Source organism: Trachemys scripta, chromosome 1, assembly GCF_013100865.1.
Source record: "Trachemys scripta elegans isolate TJP31775 chromosome 1, CAS_Tse_1.0, whole genome shotgun sequence".
In the NCBI taxonomy this organism is placed as follows: Eukaryota; Metazoa; Chordata; order Testudines; family Emydidae; genus Trachemys; species Trachemys scripta.
The window spans coordinates 99400765-99423400 of NC_048298.1; the positions used below are offsets into that span (position 1 = coordinate 99400765).

The 22636-nt window shown below is 42.8% G+C and overlaps 1 protein-coding gene across 1 annotated transcript in view; it reads left to right on the top strand.

The window, feature by feature from the left end:
• The first annotated feature begins 685 nt into the window (after window positions 1–685).
• ZC3HAV1 (zinc finger CCCH-type containing, antiviral 1) overlaps window positions 686–22636 on the top strand; it is a 30383-nt gene continuing 8432 nt past the window's right edge. The window contains exons 1-8 of the mRNA XM_034778939.1: window positions 686–1241; window positions 5599–5734; window positions 7122–7386; window positions 9662–9763; window positions 14334–14457; window positions 16090–16267; window positions 16796–16916; window positions 20439–20535. Coding sequence (XP_034634830.1) covers window positions 907–1241; window positions 5599–5734; window positions 7122–7386; window positions 9662–9763; window positions 14334–14457; window positions 16090–16267; window positions 16796–16916; window positions 20439–20535 — 1358 coding nt within the window. The 5' untranslated portion in view covers window positions 686–906. The remainder of the gene's footprint in view (window positions 1242–5598; window positions 5735–7121; window positions 7387–9661; window positions 9764–14333; window positions 14458–16089; window positions 16268–16795; window positions 16917–20438; window positions 20536–22636) is intronic.

Consider the following 22636-nt stretch of genomic DNA (forward strand, 5'->3'; position numbering starts at 1 on the left):
TATATCTTAGAGCTTGGCTGTAGACAATGGATCGTGTGGTGTGTCCTGGATGGAAGCTGGAGGCATGTAGGTAAGTGTAGCGGTCAGCAGGTTTCTGTATAGGGTGGTCTTTATGTGACCATCGCTTATGAGCACAGTAGTGTCCAGGAAATGGACTGCTTGTGTGGATTGATCTAGGCTGAGGTTGATGGTGGGATGGAAATTTAGGTGACCTGGGTTTCAACCTCACCACCAGGAAATACCTGACAAACGATTTGTGCCCAAAGATACCTGGGTACATTCTAATTACACAACTTGTTACATCTTCCTGAAGATGAGCTGAAGAATGGTTCCTGTCAGCATCTCTGCTGGGTTTACAGGCACGCCCCGGCCGAGGGGGAAAGGGAGCCAGGACACTAGGGCTGGGTGGCGGCTGGAGAAGAAGCATCAGGAGAGCTGTTGTGATACCAGTGGAGAGGGCAAAGTCAGTGGCAACAGCGGACTTAGCCCTAGCCGCTGAGGGAGCCTGAGGCCAGCGCGTTAGGGTGCTGATTACAGCGCTGCGTGTCCCCCCCCCCCTGCAGCGCCCCGCAAGGGAGCGGCCAGGGAGGGCAGGGGAGGGAAGACAGGTCCCTCCACTGGCCACCTGGCTGGTCTGCAGCGGAACTTCCTGAAGGGGCGACTCCGCCTCCCCAGCGATGCAGGGTCACGGGTGCTACATGGGGACGCCCTTAGGCAGCTCGGGCTCCCGGGGGTGGGGCAGAGGAGCTGCGCGAAGAGCCGCTTTCAGTTTCGTTTCTCCGCGGAAGACTCACAACAATAAATAGGCAAAGAGGCTGCAGGGAGCGCCGGGGCGGAGCCGTGCCAAGGCCTCCCGGCGGAGCTGCACCAGGGGGTCGCGGGGTGAGGGGCTCGGAGCTGCCCGGGATGGCCCGTCCCGCGCTGCCCAGCCAGGCGCTGCAGGCGCTGTGCTCCGCCGGCGGCTCCCTGGAGCAGGGCGAGCTGTCGCGGCGGCTGCCGGCCTCGGGTCCCAGCCTGGACAGCCTGTTGCTGACCGAGCCGGAGCGGTTCACGCTGGTGACCCGGCCCGGGCCCTGCTCGCCCGGCGGCCCGCCGCAGGAGCAGCGGGTGGTGGTGGCCACTAGTGCGGTGCGGCTGTGCCAGGAGCACGGCGCCCCGGGAGCCGGCTGCGGGGGCCAGTGCGGCCAGCTCCACATCTGCCGGTACTTTCTGTACGGCAACTGCCGCTACCAGCGCACCAGGTGAGCCGGGTCACCCCCGGGGCTCTGGGGACCCCCTCTGGCTATTCCCCACCCTCCTCCGCGGCGGGAGCCCGGATCCATCCCCACCCCCGGGCGGGGGGAGCCCGGGTCCATCCCCTCTGGCCATCTCCACCCCCGAGCGGGAGGGGCCCCCTGCCCGGGTGGGGGGGATGGGCCCAACACAGCCATTTACATTGTCAGTGGGTGCCACCGAAACTGTTCAAGGGAGCGGCCCCTCTGCTGAAGGAAAGCCCCTCAGGGCTGCTGGGTCAGGACAGCACACCCAGTGTCTGCTCAGGGGTTGTTCATTTCTCCCCCCCTCCCACTTTCTCACAAAATGTGGGGCGCTCCCCTCTGGACTGATTTAGGGGTTGTATTCATAGATTCATAGATTCTAGGACTGGAAGGGACCTCGAGAGGTCATCGAGTCCAGTCCCCTGCTGGCATGGCAGGACCAAATATTGTCTAGACCATCCCTGATAGACATTTATCTAACCTACTCTTAAATATCTCCAGAGATGGAGATTCCACAACCTATACAAAAGGCTAGTTTGGTGCGTGCAAGATGTGGACATGAAGATGGGGGAGGCCTTTAAAGCTCAAAGGGCAGAGTGGAAGGGGGTGTGCAACTGGTTTTGTTTTTCTGATTATGGGGCTGGACTTTTCAAAAGTTTAGTAAACCAGGAATTGATCATTGTTACTCACTGGGGGAGAGGCTGTTCCATGGCATGAGGATATCTTTGCTATTTTTCTAGTGGGATATGTGTTTTTTCTTCCATGTGTCTTTGTATTTTTTTAAATAAAAAAAATAAAAAAATAGATTCTTATTAACTGTGGTAGTTTATGGAATTTATCTTTTACTAACTTGGACAGTGAGTGGAGTTAAAAATAAAAAGGGTGTTTGTTTTGATAAATCTTGTTACCTTGGTTGTACTGTTCCTATCTGGCTTTCCACTGTGCTTTTTGTACCTCCCAGTTTCAGATTTTGCATTATTATGGTTAGGGGATTTGCAAGAATACAGGTTCCATTTAGGGTCTAGCTATAGTAGTTCAGTGTGTGTGGTAAATATTTGAATTTTGAGTGGGGTTGTTTCATTTTAGAGATGAAGCCTGTTGATTCCCCTAGTAGTTTCCTCTTGGGTAAGCAACTGTTTATCCTAAGTTGGAAAAGGTTGGGATGCTTTTTGTGGTATGTTTAAAGCCATAACACCCAGGGTTTGATGTATTTATTATTTGTGACGTTATAAAACCAGAGAGAAGCATCACAAAAAGTCTCAAAGCTGCAGAGCAAGATGAAATAGCATAGTCGAGGTGCTTGGCATAGGATGGTGCAAATCCTGGAAAATAGAGGGTGTATGTGAGACGGTGCTTTAATGGATTGGGTAAGTGAATAATGGTTTGCTAAATAAAGGTATCATGCCATTTCTGCAGGGCTCTTTATAGTAGGCAAAATATACAAAGTACAAAACATAACCAAATTCTTACCATAGGTATGTAGCACATTCTGGATACTAGACAAATACTAGTTTTCCTCCCAAAAGCTTCATTTACTTTAACATAACACGTGGAGATATACCTATCTCATAGAGCTGGAAGGGACCCTGAAAGGTCATTGAGTCCAGCCCCCTGCCTTCACTAGGAGGACCAAGTGCTGATTTTTGCCCCAGATCCCTAAGTGGCCCCCTCAAGGATTGAACTCACAACCCTGGGTTTAGCAGGCAAATGCTCAAGCCACTAAACTATCCCTCCCCCCTATATACTTTGAAATAGTTTGCTAGACTATATGACTTACCGTTGTAAACTATAAAGATGTATGCAGTATTGATGTAGCCGTACTGGTCCCAGGATGTTAGAGAGACAAGGAGTGTGAGGTAATATCTTTTATTGGATCATCTTTGGTTGGTGAGAGAGACAGGCTTTCACACTTATACAGAGCTCTTCTTCAGGTCTGGGAAACTCATTCTCAGAGTGTCACAGCTAAATACAACCTGGAACAGATTGTTTTTCATAAGTAGTTAATGCATATTTCAAGGTGCAGTGGCCCATTAGAATCCATCCATTCATAGGGGGGGAAAAGAAGGGAGAGGGAAAACAGGCAGCTTGTGGGGGATTGTTAGTGGGTTCTAGACTGTAATAAACCATAAATCCAGTGTTTGTTTTCTGTCCAAGTGTGATGGAATGGGAATTTTCTGTAAATATTTTGTATGAATGCTGTGTGCCTTGGTTTCCCCTATATGCTGAATTGTTAACTAGGTGGTGGGAAAAGACTGTTTACTCTTGGGGTAAGCTATAACACAGGTGTGACTGATGCCTAGCTGTCTGGGGCCTGCCCTAGGTCAGTGGAGAGCCCATGAAGACAACGGCCAATCCAGTCACTGTGACATTTGATACCTATCAATTTACGACTGTAGGTGACCCACCCCATCTACAGGAAGCAAGCCGTGTTTGACCAACTGGACAACAAAGGACTGAGGAGGGGCTAGGTGGGACTGGCCCAAGAATTTGAACAAAGAGGACACAGAGAGACAGCAGGAGCCAAAGGGGCACTCTGGTCAGGGCTCTGGGTTAACCAGAATGGACCATGCTGTAACTTTCTTCTCTCTAAGGTTATGTCTACACTGCCCACGTTACAGCATGGCCATGGCGGTGCTGTGATGTGGGCAGTGTAGTCACGCTTTATCGCTGGGGAAGAGCTCTCCTGGCGATTAAAAAATAACCACCCTGAATGAGCAGTGGTAGAAGCGCTGTCTATACTGGTGCTTTTCAGCACTAAAACTCTTGTTGCTTGGGCGTGGAGGGTGGGGTTCCACACCCCTGAATGACTAAAGTTTTAGCGCTGAAAGTGGCACTAGACGCTAACCAGGGACTTTCTGTGCTGTGTTTCAGAGTAGCAGCCGTGTTAGTCTGTATCCGCAAAAAGAACAGGAGTACTTGTGGCACCTTGTTAGTCTCTAAGGTGCCACAAGTACTCCTGTTCTTTCTGTGCTGTGTTCCAGTTGACTAATAAATCCTACTGTCTTTACAATACTGGCTGAGAGTTGCTGTGACTGCTTAAGGAATGAGGAGGTGCATAGCTCCCTAGGGGCATACAAGTGTCTTTCAAGTGTCCGTCCCAGTATGGCTCGCTAAACAGAGATCATGGTGTGAAGCAGGGGTGCTGAAGACTCTGAGGTTCAGCCTGAGGCAGTGAAGCAGAGTGAGTTACCCTGGAGGAAGAGTGAGACCCTTGGCGGAGGGGGCGGGTCTGGCAAACTGAAGGGATTTTCCAAGAGAATTTTCCAAAGGTGGGGCTATAGCACCAATCCTGTGGATCTGTCACACCATGATTTTTAGTGTCTAGCAAAATCATGAATTTAAGCACCCAGGCTCATCTTTTGAAGGTGTTGTCCAGATTTCCTTTGAGAATGAGGAGTGAGAGGTCATGTGGAGTGATAATTTTGTAGAACGTGTTCACCCACAGGTGATAGCGTTTTTATCTTTTATCGTTTTCCTGTGTAAGCTTATTTGAGAGTGTAGTGATTGTCTGTCTGATTTCACCCACTTAGGGCTTTTCTACACTGGCACTTTACAGCGCTGCAACTTTCTCACTCAGGGGTGTGAAAAAACACCCTCCTGAGTGCTGCAAGTTTCAGCGCTGTAAAGTGCCAGTGTAGACAGTGCACCAATGCTGGGAGCCATGCTGGGAGCCACAGCAGCGCTTTTAACATTGCCAGTGAAGACGTGCACTTAGTTCAGGGGTGGCCAACCTGAGCCTGAGAAGGAGCCAGAATTTACCAATGTACATTGCCAAAGAGCCACAGTAATATATTATAGACTTATAGAAAGAGACCTTCTAAAAACGTTAAAATATATTACTGGCACGTGAAACCTTAAATTAGAGTGAATAAATGAAGACTCGGCACACCACTTCCGAAAGATTGCCAATCCCTGGACTAATGCATCATACAAATAATCATTTAGGTACTGATTCTGAATATTTTATGCTGCTCAAGTTTATTAGTGTATTTGTGGTAGGAGAGCTAGAAATATAAACCATTATTCCTGCTTTTTCATCATGGAGTGTAACTGACATGTAATCTGGGGGTCATAGGTACCAATGTTGTTGTGCTGCTGTAATTACTGAATAACACGGAAGCAGTAAATTAGAAATGATGATATGATGATTGTGCCTACCAGATTACATAGTAATTACTCTGAGGATAATCATGTAATTACTCTGTAAAGAAACATGGATTTCTTTCCTGAGACTAGCTAACTTTGTGCAGTTGGTAAACTGTTAAATGTAATGTATCTCCAGTAATGGAAAAACTGTGCTGGTTAAGGATCCTTCTTTATGTCTGGTTTTCTTAACTTGTAGGAAAGAATGCAAGTTTGTTCATAACTTTCAGTCAGAGCATAACCTCCGTGTCCTAAAAAGACATGGTCTTGAAAACTTAAATGATGATGAGTTGCGTCAGCTCCTGCTTCAGAATGATTCTTCGCTCTTACCTGAGGTGAGTACTACTCTAGCAATATAGTATTCCCTTTACAATTAGTATCATGAAAAGAAGAAATAATGGCATTGGGTAGAACCAGGTATGGCATTGGCAAACACTGTGGCGATGAGGTATGTGGGCCCTGATTCTACAACACTTGTAATTATAGTTAACTTCATTACGGAGAGTAATTTCACTGAAGTAAAATCAAGCTTGCGCAGAAGTATTTGCAGGATCAGTGTCTTGCTTTGTACATATTTCCTGCATAGCTCCGGCGTTGCACCTCATCACTGACCTGCAACACCTTTGCTGTTCTAACTTTTTTATTTTTAATGGATATTGCAGGTCAGATTGAAGTTTATTGACAGAACTTTATCTGAAACTGAGTCTGGAATATCAGGAGTGTTATGATTTAAGACTGAAGTGCATTAGCAGAGCTAGATGGTAGAAACTAGCTTTTCATGAGACCAGGTTCATTCAGAATAAAAAATAAAACCCAAACACACAGGACTAGTGGCTTTCAAGAAACTAGACATGCTAATTTAATAGCTTTTGATTCTTTTAAAAATGTTCTAATATATGTATACAGTGATTTTTGTATTAACTTTCTATAAGTCTTTCTTTCTGTTCTTTAGTATTTAATCATCCATAATATAAATCTGTTGTACTGGGTGTTACCTGTTTAGAAGGATTAACAAAAGAGAAACTCAAATGATCTTGACTTGCATGACCAGAATCTACAAGGAAATTTAAATTCAAAACCTATCTTCCTAAAACACTAAAGATGAGAAATAAAGCACAGCAAAATTAGCAACTCAAAGCGTTGAGGTTCTTACGGCAACATCAATTCAACCATGCCGAATGTATGTGAGTTAGAGTAAACTTCCACTTGCCATCATCAAAGTGGGCCTGAATGTATTTGATGCAGATGTTTGGGTCTGCCAAAAAGCCCATTCTAAACCAGGGGTGCCCAGCCAGCGCATTTCATGAGGCCCGTGGCCTGCTTCAACATGATATACTAACGGCTGATTCATTAGTATTTTGTCGTCTTGTTTACATCATTTTAGATTACACAAGTGTGTAAATAGGTTGTATCTATGTACAATATTGTCTATCTAAATACATACGAAACAAGCTGAATGTAGTCACCTGTATTGATTTATATTTTAAATCTTATTAAAATATGTAGAATCTGTTTGGCCCACACAAGGTTATACTTAGGTTTACATGGCCCTCCTGTGCAATAAGTTGGGCCCCACTGTTCTAAACAGTAGCCGTGGTTCAGAAAAGCCCATATAGATTTCTTCATGGCTTTTGTTTGTGTTTTGAGTGTGTATGAACAAGAAAGTGGCCAAAATATACTACTTGCACTAGAGTTGTTTGTTTTTTTTCCCCTCTTTCCCAGGTATGTATGCATTATAACAAAGGCGATGGACTCTATGGGTCTTGTACCTTCAAGAAGATCTGCACCAAACTCCATATGTGCCAGTACTACTTGCAGGGCGAGTGCAGATTTGGCAGTAGTTGCAAGCGATCACATGACATTTTTAATCTGGAGTGTTATGAAAAACTGGAGAGGCGGGGAATGAGCCCAAACCTGATTGCCAAACTGCCCTCTATCTTCAGGAACATGTATGACATCAAAAATGGCACCTCTTCACCATGCAAAGGTAAAACATTTTATCCTTTTTAAAACATTAGCACAGATCTCTGCTAGATAGGGGAAACTGAAATTGAGACTTAGCTCTAGTTCTTATTAGGGGTTGCCAATTCTGGTTGGATGTATTCCTGGAGGTTTCATTACATGACATAATCTTTAATTCCTGGAGACTCCAGGACAATCCTGGGGGGCTGGCAACCCTGCCACCAAATGAGGTATCTTTTCTCTCTTTATAAACATCCCCCTATTCAAATTTTGAGGCATAGATAGGATTCCGAAGGATAAAACGATTGCCATGATGCAAGAGCCTTGATCCTGGGGCAGAATGATCAGGGAGTAAGGACCATCACAAACCTCACCACTTTCCACTCCAAGTGCCAGGTGAATTTCTTTGGACCTTTCCTTCTCTAACATAAACACAGAGTAGCAGGTATATGTGTATATTAAAAAAGAAAAAGACACAGTGCCAATACAAGACACTCCATTGCATGTGCTTCTCTCTCTGGGGTGAGGATGAGAGAACAAACAACATGATAGAAGTTTAGGCACATTGCTTAATGCTTTATGGTCAGTGCTTAGATACTGTGGTGATGAGGTGTGGTATTAAAAACCTCTGTAGAATAGAAGAGTAGGACTGGAAATGGGGGAAAAAAGGGATTCTTTATTATAGTTCTGATGGAAGTGGGTTAAGCAGAGAGAGAGCACATCAAAGGAAGGGCAGGCTTTGCGTGTGTGTGTGTGTGTGTGTGTGTGTGTGTGATTTTATATACTTCTCCACCTTTTTCTTATCTATGGTGTATAGCATGAGAAGCCATGGAAAGCAGTGCCCTAATTACTTCTAATAGCTTTAATGTTTTCTATTCCTTTTCCACTTAAATTTTTAAACTATGCTAAATTAATTAAAGGACTGTAGAATAGAAAAACAGAATGTATACCTGCCACCTGATCACTCAGCTCTCTTGTGTACCTTTGGAACCACAGCAGTTCTAAATTGTAGACTCTGTTACCACATCTGGCAAGGTGAATAGGTGTCTGGGATACCCACATAACTTGTGTGTTTTGAAACAATAAGGCTGTTACTCCACTGGTTGGGGTGATGTAGATATCTTTCTTAGTAAGCCAAGCAAGTCTCACTCATGATATTCTGTAACTGATCTGACTAAGTCTGGTGGCTGGAGAAGGGGACTAGGAGGCAAGCTTCCTGGATTCTATTTCCAGATGTGCCATTGACTCTCTGTGTAACGTTGGTAAGTCATTTAACATCTCTCTGCCTTCATTTCACTGTCTGTTTTGATTCTGTTCTTGTATTTTTACAATACACCTACAAACTGAATTCAAGGAACTAAATAGAGACCCAGAAGTCAAATTCAGAGGTGATGGGTAAGGCTAAGGTTTAGTCACGGGTATTTTTGGTAAAAGTCATGGACAGGTCATGGGCAATAAATAAAAATTCATGGTCCGTGATCTGTCCATGACTTTTACCAAAAATATCCCTGACTAAATCTCTACTTCTGGGGCCCTGCTGCTCTGAGCGTTCCCCAGGACTGATGCTTGGGTGGTCCGCTGGACCAGCCGCACCGGCTGCTGCTCAGGCGGTCCCTGGAGCCAGCTGCCCGGGGCCTCCTGAGCAGCGGCTGGCCCCGGAGACCACTGGAGCAGGTGGCCCTGGGTTGCTCCAGCAGCAGCTGGTGCAGCTGGCCCCGGGGACCACCGGAACAGGTGGCCCCAGGGCCAGCTGCTTGGGCGGCCCTGAAGTCAGCTGCACCAGCTGCTGCAGAAGTCACAGGGGTTGAGGAAAGTCACGGAATCCATGACCTCCATGAAAGAATCGCAGCCTTCGTGATAGGTAAGGTATTTAAGTTATATCTGTAAGGGAATCTAAGTTAGGTGTCATTTACATGCTCAGGATCTAAAAATATAAGTTGGGCCAAATTAGGGACTGTCTATACTACAAAACAAAACACAGGCTTATGTAATCAGACTAATGGCTTGGACAAAATGACAAAGGCTTTAGTTTTGTTATGGACCATAGTTACATTTTATAGCATAGATGGGGTTTAAGTATGTTATGACTTTTTGTTATGTGTCGTAACTATATGCCTGAATCTATTTTTGTAGTGGGGAGGCTTCAACTTCAGTCTTCTTGGAATTGGATCAGAGTTGTGTATTACAAAGTCTCTTCATGGTGTGTTCTCTAAATATAAGTGTATTTTTTAGGAGAAAAATGTTGAAACTAAGCATACTAAAGCTATTTATAAATGACAACTCTGTTTCTCCCTTTGTAGCGAGAAGAGACAGTCTTAGTCAGGTGTCCCTGAATACAAATAGTAATGAAGAATTAGATGAGATCTGCTTGTACTACATACGGAAAAGTTGTAGCTTTCAAGGTAAGTCATCATGATACTAGCAAGTTGCATTAATTTTTCCTTTATCTTAGAATGTGTGTGGGTGTGTGTTTTGTTTTTAATTAGTCACCAAATATTCCTATGGTATATCCTGTATAATGATTTTACTCAGTAAAAATGGCTGGAAGCTGGTCTTCACTTCCTAATAAGATCTTTTTCCTTTCTCCTCACTGTCCCTAGTCTGTACACTTTGCCCACAAGGCCATTGTTGCTATTCTCTTCCTCCATCTACAAAGGCTGAAACCCGTGAATTTGTGACCCTTCTTCTTTTACCATGTATGCAGCCCTCATTTGGTTTCTAGTATTGGTCTTTCTCCCCCCGCCTTTACTTACACTTGGCACAGAGAGAATCTCTGAGAACATCAGTTCGGGCAATCCCCCATTGATTCTCTTTCCAGATCCCTAAAGTTGCCCTTGATTCTGTTGACTCTCCCTTCATTTATGTTTCTGTTACAACTGGGAGTCTCTATGTGACAGTTCCTCTACCCTTTCTGCCATATACCCTTTCTGTCGTATTGCTTGTTCTGGTAACCATAAAACACCATACAGTACTTTCTATCACAGATAGTGTTGGCAACAGTCTTAACTTAGTAGATTTAGTAGTAATCAGACTCGTCTAATATGTACCCTAGAGTTCTGAAGGCCCTTAAGTATGAAGTGTAGTCTCATTTTAAAAAAAGCTACTGTTCCAGAGGATTGAAAGATAGGAAATGTATCTATATTTCAGAAAAGATGCTAGGGGTGATATGTGGAATTACAGGCCAATAAGTCTTACATCTGTACCTGGCAAACTGGTTGAAATGATAATTAAAAAATAGATGACTAAAACATCTGGCGGATCATTATATGCTAGTATGTTTTCTGCAAAGGAAAATGGTATCTCACTAATCTAGTAGAATTCTTTGAATGTGTCAAATAACTCGTATATCCACTGGCGGGCAATTTTTTTAGATGTTCAAAAGGCCTTTGACAAAGTCCCTCACAAAACACTACTAAAGAAACAAAATCGTCATGGGGTGAGAGGCAAAGTATTGCCATGGATCAAAAACTAGCTAGGAGTTAGAAAACAGAGTATAATTAAATAGTCAGCTTTCATCCTGGCAAAAGGTTAATACTGAGATACCTCAAGGCTATGTACTGGGTACAGAATTTAAAATATTTGTGAATGGTCTGGAAAAGGGAGCAAAGTAGCAGAATTTGCATATGACACAAGTTATTTAGGCCTGGTCTATCCTACACAGTTAAAAGCGACAAAGAGTCCTGTGGCACCTTACACGGTTAGGTCAACGTAAGCTGCCTTGTGTCAACCTAGGGGTGGAAGTGTCTACACTTAAATTTGGCTCCCACTGATGTAAGTGCCTCTCTACGCCAGTTTAGTAACACCTCCCCAATGGCGTAGAATCACGATTAGTGTAATTAGCTCGACGCAGTGTCAGTTTAGACACTGTGTTGCTTGTGTTGACTGTTACTGGCTTTCAGGAGCCATCCCACAATGCCCCACACTGACAGTACTATCAATACAAGTGCTCCTGGTGAGGATGCGCACCACCAATACAAGGAGCCAAGTGCGCGCGCACACAAGCAATATAACAACTGTGGTGGCTGTATGCTGGCATAAGTTAGGTCGACGTAATTTTGTAGTGTAGACATGGCCTTCAATTCATCAATACCAGGAAGGATTGAGGAGCTTCAGCGAGACCTAACTGAGCTAGGTCAGTGGATGATGAGGTGGCAATTAAAGTTCAGTGTCGATAAATGAAAGTTAATTTATGTTGGAGAGAAAACTTTTAAACTACTAGCATCCCTTTCAAGGTTCTGAATTAACTGTATTTGCTCCGGGTAGAAACCTGGGTGTCACTGTAGATAGATCTCTGGTTGATGCACAGCTGTGATCAGAAAACAAACAATGTTAGGATGGAATGGAGAATAACACAGGAACATTATAATGCCTCATATCAATTGTGTGGCCACATCTGGAATACTGTGTATAGTACTGGTCATCCCATCTAAAAAAAGATACAGGAGAATCAAAGGGAATTCCAAGAGCGGCAATGAGAATGATCAAGGGCATGGGAAAACTCTCATGAAGAGTGACTGAAAAGATTGAATTTCCTTTTCTTAAAGAGGTGACATGATAAAAGATACAGTCTTGTGTTAGTATGGTCTAGAGAAGGTAGATAGGGAGTCTTGTGTTCTCCCTGTCACAATACAAGAACAAAGAGATTATTAATTAAATTAAAAAGTGGCAAAACTGATACAAGGAAATATTTTTCCACAGTGTGTAATTACACTATGAAACTTGTTGCTACAGAAAATTGTTGAGGCCAGGAGCATAGCAAGATTCAAAAAGGGATTGGACCTTTATATGGATAACAAGAGTATCCAGAGTTGTCATGATTAATGCTAATACATTTTGGAAGGGATATTAAACCTCATGTTTCAGGGCTTATGCAGTCTCTAATTATATCTCATTCTAATATCTAATGTGGTGGTGGTGTGGGGAGGAAGCATATTATCCCATATCTGCCTACTGCAGGTTTCTTTCACCTTCCTTTGAACCACTAGTACTGGTCACTGTCAGAGACTGGATACTAGATTAGATGGAATGTCGGAATTACTGTACTGATCAGATCTGTGACCCTAAATCATTATAAGATATTCTTGCTCCCTTTCAGTACTTGTCTCTTTAAGGCTGTTTGAGCTGTTGTCTGACCTCAGCCTCCTCTCACTTTGAGCATCCTCCAGCTTGTCAGGGTGAAGTAGCTGTTGCTGCTATATGTGTGTGGTTGCATGTCTCCTTCCCTTTTTCTATTCCTCGTTGCCATGTTCACCTTTCATCCTTTTCCCTGCTCATGGTCTCAGCCGGCTGCTTCTCTGCTGATTGTGCCTCTTTTCATAATTTTGTACGGTGCTGTTTCTTTGACTTCAGCTGCTGTTCAAGGTCCTCTGCCTCTTGCTCTAGAATGAAAAACAGCTGGAACTTTGTGCATACAGACTTTTTTTTTTTTTTTGGTCTTTACTCTTTCCTGGTGAGGGGTTTTATGTTAACTGAGCAGCTGTGCATATCTACACTTCTTAGTATGAGCTCTGTCTCCGTTACAAAATGCCTATATTGTCAAGAGGGACAGTGGTAGCTGTCCTGCAGTGGCTTGAATGTGAGTGCAGTCTGGGGCAGACTGTGCAGAAGCAGGGAACAAACCACAAACTAGTTGTGAGTTCTATACTTAGATTTCACCAACCAGTTATCAAGTGTGAACTCCTCAGGCACTAAATCAGCCTTAACATGGAGTCACAGACCGTCTCCTTGGGTACTCCAATCTGTCTTGCCACCCAGGTGAGCTTATCTCTGTGATAGATGGTCCCTTACATCAGAAATTATAACAATATTCAGGTTACTCCCAGTCTGAAAGGACTAGTCACTTACTTCAGGGTCAGTTTCACCAGAGAACTCAAACCAATGACGCTTGTAGCTAATCTGTAATAAATTATCTAAAGATTTATTAACTAAGATAATAGAGTAATTTACAAGGTTAAAGCAGGTAAACATAAGTACACAAATGAATTACAATCTTAGGTTTCAAAAGGTGATAGAAACGGCTTGTAATATTCAAGCTCTGTATGTCATTTAGGGATAACTCAGGCTAAGCAGCTGGGGATCCCTTGCTTATGCTTAGAAATCTTGCCCTCCCAAAATCCAAACAGCACAGAGATACTGTTTCTTCTTGTTAGGGATTTTTCTTACTTTTCCACCCAGAGTTCAAGCTGATGGGATGAGTTCATGCTTGCATCTCCTCGTCATGAGGTGGGGGGAGGAATGCAATTAACAGAGTCTTTGTTTGATGTTTCACAATGGCTCATTTGGGTTTCAATGGGTCTTCTTTGTGGGCAGGTTCTAACACCTTCTGCAGAAAGCCAGCATTTTACATTCATTAATGTTTCTTTTCTGTTGGATAACTGACTGACTTACACAATTAAGTATTTGCATCGCAATCCTCTGTAATATCACCTTATAACATGGGGTACAGATGTTTGGCAAGAGCTGGCACCTTGTCTGCCAGCATCACAGTGGTAAAGAGGACTGGACTGTTTGAACAATATCAGTTTGGGGAGTGACGGATATTAACTCTGGGAATCTAACTGGGTCCCTCACTCTCATTGTCATTGTTAACAAGGCCACCAAGGTAATCTAGGTGGTTGGAAAAAATATTGTGGGGATTTGAGTTCATAGTAACACATGACTTTATAGCTTTAAAGCAAACACCCACCACCACCACAATTATATCCTTAATAGTAGCTTTTAAACCCAAGCAAAAATGTAATGGGACTAGAGGAGGGGGTCCCTCTTGGTCACAACTGAATCACTTTGGTTGGCCAGTGTATGGAAGCTTGCATTGAGATGTCTATTCTGTACTATTCAGTAGGTGGACACTTTCTAGTGCTGTGTACCTGGCACCTTCACGAGCATTAGATTCCAATACACATACCCAGAAAAATCATCTTGTGTTAGGCCATAGAACTAATATAGCTTCATTTCATTTTTACCTTTTTTTAGATAAGTGTATCAGAGTTCATTTTAATTTGCCATATAGATGGCAGATCTTGGAAGGTGCCCTGTGGAAGGACTTGAAGGATATGGAGAAAATTGAAAAGGCATATTGTGACCCCAGTAATACCAGGTATACCTTGTTAGTAATTTACTAATGTTTGGGGCTTTCCTTCTGAAAGTGAAATACTGATCTAGATCCTTAGCTGCATGAATTGACACAGCTCCATTAAAGTCGATATCTAAACTGTTTAATTTTATTTAGTGAATCAATGGGATTTAGCTGATTTACACCAGCTGAGGGATGTGACCCCCTAGTTGTTCATTGTAGCCTGGGATCCATCTTGGGCGTTTATGGGTTATGCTATAGACCGGAGTGGCTAGCTCACTTGTTTGTTGTTCTGCATTATTGCACAAATGGATTATTTACAATGGAGATGGTGGGAAAACTTTTGAAGAAAATAATTTAGACTAAAATATTCTTGAAAATTTGTCCTGTTTTGACTAGCTCGTGTCCTGATTCATCCCTGCCTTTATGACAGAGTGCGTCTCCTTTACTAGTGTAGTACCCTATTGAGGTAGTGCATGGCTCTTCACTCATTTCAGCGAGGAGTCCTTGCAGTAAGAGATGTGGGAGGATTAGAGCTGAGAGAGAGAGACAGCTGAGGGGCCTAGTTAGCAATTGTGAAGGCGGGAATAACCTCAGAAAGCTTTGAAATTGCTGTGGTAGTGCAAAGAAGATATTGGAGGAGACTCATACTAGGGATGTAAATATCATTTAAAAAGTTGAATGGTTAACCACGGTCCCTCCGGCTGGCGTGGGGCGGCCGGGGCTGAGGTCGCTCTGGCTGGCACGGGGCGGATGGGGCTGGGAGTTAACGGTTAAGGTCAGTTAACAGTAAGCCTAATGCTAATCGGTTAACCTTTTATCTCCCCAACTCATACCAATATATGGTATAATGTACTGGAATATGTATATGGGCCGTTTACTTTTAAAAAGATCTCACATTCCACCTAGTGTGTTTGTAATGGTCTCGGCTTCTAATGGCTCGGCCTGAAAAAAGGACAGCAGTACTGCTGCTGCGAACAGCCAAGAGATTCTCTTGCATCTGTAGCAATGAGGAGCTTTTGGAAGAAATTGTTGACGTTCTGTTTCCCAAGTTGCATGTCTGTGGCTAGTGGCCACTAAGCACTGGAAATTGTAAAGAGAGGATTGGAGCAGCTGATGAACAGATCTGTTGATTAGCCCATGCTTATGTTGGATCAAAGCCTGACTTAAGCTATAAGTGCAAATGCGTTTTGAGGGTCTCATCTATTAATTCATATCACAAAATCATTGCAGTATCCACAGTCTTCTGTTTCTGCTTTAGAGGGATCAAAAGGCAAGAGGTGTTCCAGCTCAGAATATAAGGAATTAGCAGAAGTGTGTGTGAAGTTTACACATGCCCATTTTATATCTTGACTGAAGAACCACTGGGGTCATGACTGTGATTTCTATAAGTTATGATTTCATATAGATTAACAATATTATGTCTTAACTTTGGCACCATATAGAATACAAAATAATACACATGTATGGGCAGTGTGTGGGTGAATGTTGTAGGAATCATAATTTTGCCCTTCACTCTTGGGGGCACTTACATTACTTTGACACTGGGCATAATATTTTGCATTATTTTTATGGATCTCTGACTCAGAAGTTGTAAGCATGCTCAACTGACTGATGCTAACTCTTTTTTTTAAACCCTTTGGCCCTCTCATACAGATTTTCATACAGTGGCTTGCAGTATATATCTTTTCAGAACATGACCTATGGCTCTGCCAAAGTTAGGCGCCTCTCCACAGCATCGTCTGTGACCAAACCCCCTCACTTCATTCTTACAACAGATTGGCTTTGGTACTGGAAGGACGAATATGGTGTGTGGCGTGAATATGGAACAGAAGTAAGTGTGTAGATGAAAGGCAGCTGCCCAACCCTATTGCATTAAATCTGCGGAAACTATTGGAAGCTACATGGCTGTCTTTTTTTATTTTAATAGTCTATTGATCAAATTTGGGCTCAGAGGATTAGTAATGGGATATGGAGACTTTAACTTTTAGGTTCAGTGGCTCAGCTACAGGAGCAGTCAGTATTACTGAAAATCATTACTGACTGACATCTGTTCAGTGCGTTGTCTGAAATAGGTGACAGGTATTTCCCCCTGTTTTCATTGCTTGAAATGTAACCTTCTATTTCCTTCAGTGTTTCTTGACACTCTGGATTCAGCAGCTCGCTCTGTCCCTCCCCATTCCCATCTCCATCTTGGGAGTTGAGGAAGTTTCTCTGTTTAGCTGGTGGTGGATGGCCCTTATTTTAAAGGGAAGTAGCACACAAGCCTGTAAGGCCACAGCTGCCACAGAACAAATACTTTATACTTTCTCATTTTAAGAAAATTAAAAAAATCTTTCTTCTTTTGGTTCTGACCTGACAGGATGATAATCATGATGCTTCCACTGTATGTAGCAGTGACCTGGAGCACGCTTATCTAGCAAAAGTATCTCCAACATTGCAGTTCAAAGCTGGGAGACATGAATATGAACTCAACTTTAAAGGTACGCTGGGTTTTTTTTCCCCTTCCTTTCAGATATGTTGTGTAAACTATGTTAGTAGAGGAGAAGTTAAGATATTAATCTTACTTTGTGGTGGTCAAAGGAAAAGGGAATCCATTAAAGCTCTCAATACAAGAGCTAGTCACCCTGAATAAACTCATGTGCCTGTCCAGACTGAATTTTTTTTTTTTTTTTTTTTTTTTAATTTAAAAGCCTCCTCTGCAAGATTCAGTTGATTTGGTGAAAAGTTGCATTGTTTTTTGATGCTAACAGTGTGAGAGAATCATGGAAGAATCTGTAAACCAGCTTCCAACTTCCTTTTAATAACAGGTTAACAGCTAGAAAAGGAATACTTTAGCAAAGCTTGCTTTTCTTTAGCCACTTCTAAAGAAGCCTGAAAACTAGCTTAGTCTTTTCTCATGGATTTCTCATTCTGGTTATGGCAAGTAATGAGTCCTAAGGAGTAAACTGCAAACCAGTTTCCAGGTTCTCTCAATACTGGTTTAAGGAGAAGAAAGCCTTTGCTTTTTTTAGTTTGTAAATCTTAAACACTATTTACATATTGCTCCCACCACTGTTAAATCATTATTAGGCAGGCTGGGCACTGCTTAATCTCTTCCATGTGGCTCTTTCTCTGTTAATGTCACAAATGTCCTTTTACATCCAGACAGCCACCCCCAGAATTGGACTTAAACTAAGGTGTTTTTTTTTTTTTTTTTTTTTTTTTTTAAAACCATGCATCTATTTCCTAGTTAAAGATAGGTTTGGCATAGTGTCCAGACAGTCTTTACTTAGTGTTTTAGCAGGAGGTTATTGTGGAACCATTGCCACAAATAATAAACTTCCCCCTCTGCTGCTTTCTCCGGGAATCTAGTTTGAGGTGTGAGAAGAGTCTTATACAATCTCATCTTGAGAATCTATCTGTTGCAGGGCAAAGGACAGAAGCCACCGCTTCATGCCAATTCTGGCCTGTTCCAGAGGCTAGCATGACATCCAGTATAAATTAGAGCAACCTCAAGGCCTGCCCTAACTTAAAGTAGCTTTCCCACTGCCGCCTATGGGCTGCTCTATAATCCAGAAGAGCTGGAGTGTAGGTTGCTAGCAAGCAGAGTGGCTAGACCACGGCTCTGTCTGCCTGGGAAGGATGTAGTAGTGGGTTAACCATGTCAGGACTTAAAGCAGCACTTCCAAGGTGCCCAGATACTCAAACTTGAAGCTAAGACCACTAATTATCCCCTTTTATGAGAATTTACTCCCCTTCCCACCTCTTCCCCAGACCTGCTATCCATACACTTGGAGAAGCACAAACCGCCTGGACTGGTCATCTAGCTCCACTCAGACTCGCTAGTACTAGTCTATGTCTTGAATCTCTGCTACTGTTGCCTTCTACCCAGAAAAAGATGCAGAAGGGAAACATGAACTTCCTACTGGAAGTTATGCTGGACCTCAGTCTATACGCCTGTAAGCAGCATGGAGTTCCCATCCTGCTCTGAAGAGAGTATAAAAGTCCTACCTAAACCCCTTTCTGGTAACTTATACAGTGTAAATTTCACCCTGAGATTACTCCCCACGCTTAGCAATTCTAGGAGTCTTCCCTGCAGAGCCTCTTTCTCTCTCTCTCTCTCTTTCCCTGAAAGAGAGACCCCATTCCTTTTTAAAACCTGTTTGTGGATGATTGTATCCATTTGCTTGTATGACTTGGCAACAGTTGCAGTACACGGTCAGGTAGGGTACAAGCCCCCGATAAGAGGATGACTCTGGAAAACCATGCATCCTTATGCAGACACCAGAGGGAAACTTTATCACTGTGCTGGCCCTGGCACCAGCATGTGGACAAAGGGTAGGTGGCTTACAGCTCCCTGTATTAGGGACAGCCAGGGCTTGTTTTGGCCCCAGGCATGGTCTAGGGTAGAGCTCAGGCCTGTTCTAACTTGTGTCCCTGTGCTAATGTGGTGGGCAGAATTGCTGGATTATAAATTCCACAGCCTCATTACCTCTTCCCTGATATGCCTCCTTTCTCTTCCTGGATTGCCTCCTGCACTGGGAGAGGTGGGGGGAGGGAATTTTTGCTGTCTAGTCATAAAGCTTTGCTAGTTCTGGGTCTTGTATCATCAGACCATTCTTCATTCAGGAAGTGGAGGCTGAGAACTGTAAGCCAAAAAATAAAATTTTGATCAGGATGGGAAACGCAACTGAAACTTTCTACTTAAAATAAATAAATAGAATAAAAAATTGGGAACTATGACCACCCTTTTAAAAAGTCACTTTATTGTTGGTAAGCATGATGCAGAATAGGTGCAGTTTTCCTTTAAAAATTAGAAAGCATCCTCATTCTTGCAGGTATCATGAGCAAATTACTTGGCTTGTAGAGGCCATATGTGTGTATTCTTAGTGTGCTAACAGCATCTGATGAAAGCCAGTTACCTCTGCAAGAAATTAAGCTATTGTAGGTCAATTCCTTAGAAATACTAGAGTAACCAATGAGGGTTGTTCCTTCAATCCAGCTCTTTATTTTTGTAAACAAATACAGACATCTTTGCCCGGACAGCCTGAATGGTATAACATTCTGGCTTATTTTCCAAAAATAAGGTTTCCGTTTTTATTTTTATTTAAAAATCTACGAGACTGGATTTATTTTTGGTTTTGTTTAGGGACAGTAAATGCGATACAAAGGCCTTGTATACACACACACAATATAGGTCAACACAGCTGCATTGCTCAGGGTCTGAAAAATCCACACACCTGAGAGCCGTAACTGTGCTGACTTAACCCCAAGCATAGATGCAGCTAGACTGACAGAAGAATGTTACCGTCACTCAAGGAGGTCATGTTCCTGCAGCAATGGGGGAAAAGCTCCTTCCGTCATTGCTGTAGGCAGCGTCTGCACTATGGGGTTATGCCGGCATAAGTGTGCTGTTAGAGTCCCTGTAGCAAAGTCTTTCATTCCTGGATCATTGGTTCAAATCCAGACTACCATGTGTTGTCAGTCAATAAAAATTGGTGCTCTGTGATGGCTGTTTGGTAGCATATTTGAAGAGTTAATGGTCCAAGTATAGCTGTAAGGGGAGAAAGGTCGCCTTTGTTGACAGCGTTAAGGGAGAGGCTGAAACCTGAGTATGAAGAATGCAACTACCCATTCTGTAGAGGTGGTCCTTCCAGGTGAAGGTTGAAGCACACGAGCAGAACAGTGTGGGGATGCTTCCAGAACTGCTACCTATGATGCATCCGTTCTCTCCATAGCCCTGGAAAGTGAAGTGAATTATCTGTCATTTCCTCTAGATTTCAGAGCAAAATTAAAAATAAATAAATAAATAAATAAAAATTGGAGTCAGAATTTTCCTATCTGATCTACATGGTAGAGCTTGGCTCCTGTAGTCTGTGATGCAAATGGGAGTTGGCTGCATGTAGTAAGAGCGGGACATTGGCATCATTGGGTGGCAGTCTTGGCAGAGTCTTAATGGAGAATTTTGCCCCAAATGTGAAGATTTTTGAAAGAGAAATTGGCTGTCTGTGCTGTGTTTTCAGCCATGAATCAGAGAAACCTTCGCTATAAGACACAGAGAGAGGTTTGCAGGAGACCCAAATTCCTCTCCCCGCAAGACGTGGAAAAACGGAGAATCAGGTAAACTACAGTTACTCTACTCTGAGGTGGTGGATACCTGTGTATTCATGCAGTACTATGCAGTGTCTTGCAGAGAGAGCGTGAGTACTAAGCAAAAGTAAAAAGACTGCTTTTAAGATAATTATAATAAGAATTGACACTCTTGGAGGGAAAGAGGAGTGTATGTGAAGTGGAAAGAGTTTTTGATATGGCTGTACCCATGGGTCCTGAACACCCTACCTGACTGAGAAGAGGCTGGATCAAGATGAAAAACGTTGCATAAGCAGATGGGGGAGAGGTCAGTTCTTTGGGGGCAGGGTCTTTTGTTTAATATGTCTGTAAAGGACCTGGCACAATGAGGCCCTGAAATGTCTGAGACGTCTAGGCACTACTGAACTATAAATGCTAATTATAATAATAGTGAGGTAGGATGGAATGTGTCTGAAAACCGAGAGCAATTTCAGATAGAATTCAGAAAATGTGAAGGTAAGCGAGGATTAATTTCCGTATGTAATAGCCCACATCTCGCTTCTATAGTACTTGGTGCCTATAAAACACACAAAATTAACCCTTGAGGTATTGGTAACAGAAACAGCCTTTCTCACAGTTACTTAAATATCTGTGTCCAGTCCCAACTAAAACTAGTATGGCAGTGTTTTAAAACTGAACAGCTATGGGGGGAAAATAATTATCCAGTTGAGTGGGTGTTTTTTTTTTGTTCACACCTTCTAGTTAGACTCTAAAAATAGCTCACTCATTGCTGGAGTCAATTGACAATCGGGTAAGCATAGACCACAAGGAGTTGGTAGGAAGGGGCAGAGCCCGCCAGCAGGATTCAGGTCAGTGACTTGATGGGAAGCCCAGTATCCCTTTTCACCAAGGCTACATTTTTTTTTATTTTAAATCTGGTTGGTTAACTCTGTTTCAGCCTTTGTTTTGCTAGGCTAAACAAGCCAAGCTGTTTTAGTGTCCTCTTTGTAAGATAGGCTCTCTATTACCCTACCCATCATTCTAGTAGCCCTGTTCTATACCTGATCCTGTTTGAAATCCATCTTTCGTGGACGTGGGTGACCAGAACTGTATACAGGATTCCAGTTTACCAGTGCCTTATACAATGGTATTAATACTTCTCTATCTCTACTGGAAATGCCTCGTCTGATACATTCTAGGATCACATTCACTTTTTTTACAGCTGCATTACACTGCTGGTTTATAGTTGTCCTGGGATCAACTAATACACCCAGATCTGTCTTATCTGTTGTTTCCAACTGATGAGCCCCCAGTATATAGCAGAAATTCTTATTAGTCCCTAAGGTCATGACCTTCCATGCTGTACTATTAAATTTCATCCATTTTCTATTACTTCAGTCCTCTAGGTAATCCAGTTCTTCTTGTATAATATTTTGATTCTCCTCTGTATTGAAAATGCCTCCAGTTTTATGTTGTCAGCAGATTTCATTGGCACACACCTGCTTTTTGTGCGTAGGTCATTAATGAAAATATAAGTAACAGCTGTGAGTTCTGCCTAACCATTTTGCAGTTCCTGGCTTGTCTTATGCCATAAATTTGTAACTGACAATTTATGTAGCAAATTGGAAATGGTCATTGCTTAAGTAATGAAGTGTAGTATTTGGGAGGATTAGGAACACCTGGTGTAAAAATGATGATGGGCATTTGTACCTCCTAAGGTAAAATAGTGTAGTAACTTAGCTAAACATGTTATTTTGGGTAAGTGAGTTTATGATGGAGATACATGTTTTAGTTTTTTGTAACTGAGAACTAAAGCACAATGCATTTGTGATGCTGAAATGTTTCCTAACCACTATGGTGCATACATAATGGGTGCCCCAATCATGCTTTTGTTGGTATCAAATTCAAGCAGGATTTGAAGACAATAAATTTGATATTGTGGTCGTTAGGTACTGGAAAATAATGTTCCGGTATTTTGAGGTAGTACAGGAGTTTGTGGAGGGTGGCGGGGGGGAAGAGCATATTGGCTGAGCATTTCAGTCTTTTCTCATAATGCTCTGATATTATGAAACCCCTATCTATAACCTGTTATCTTTGGAAATATCATATATGGTTGAGTCCTGTGTAGGCAGGTGAAATTGGACATGTGTAA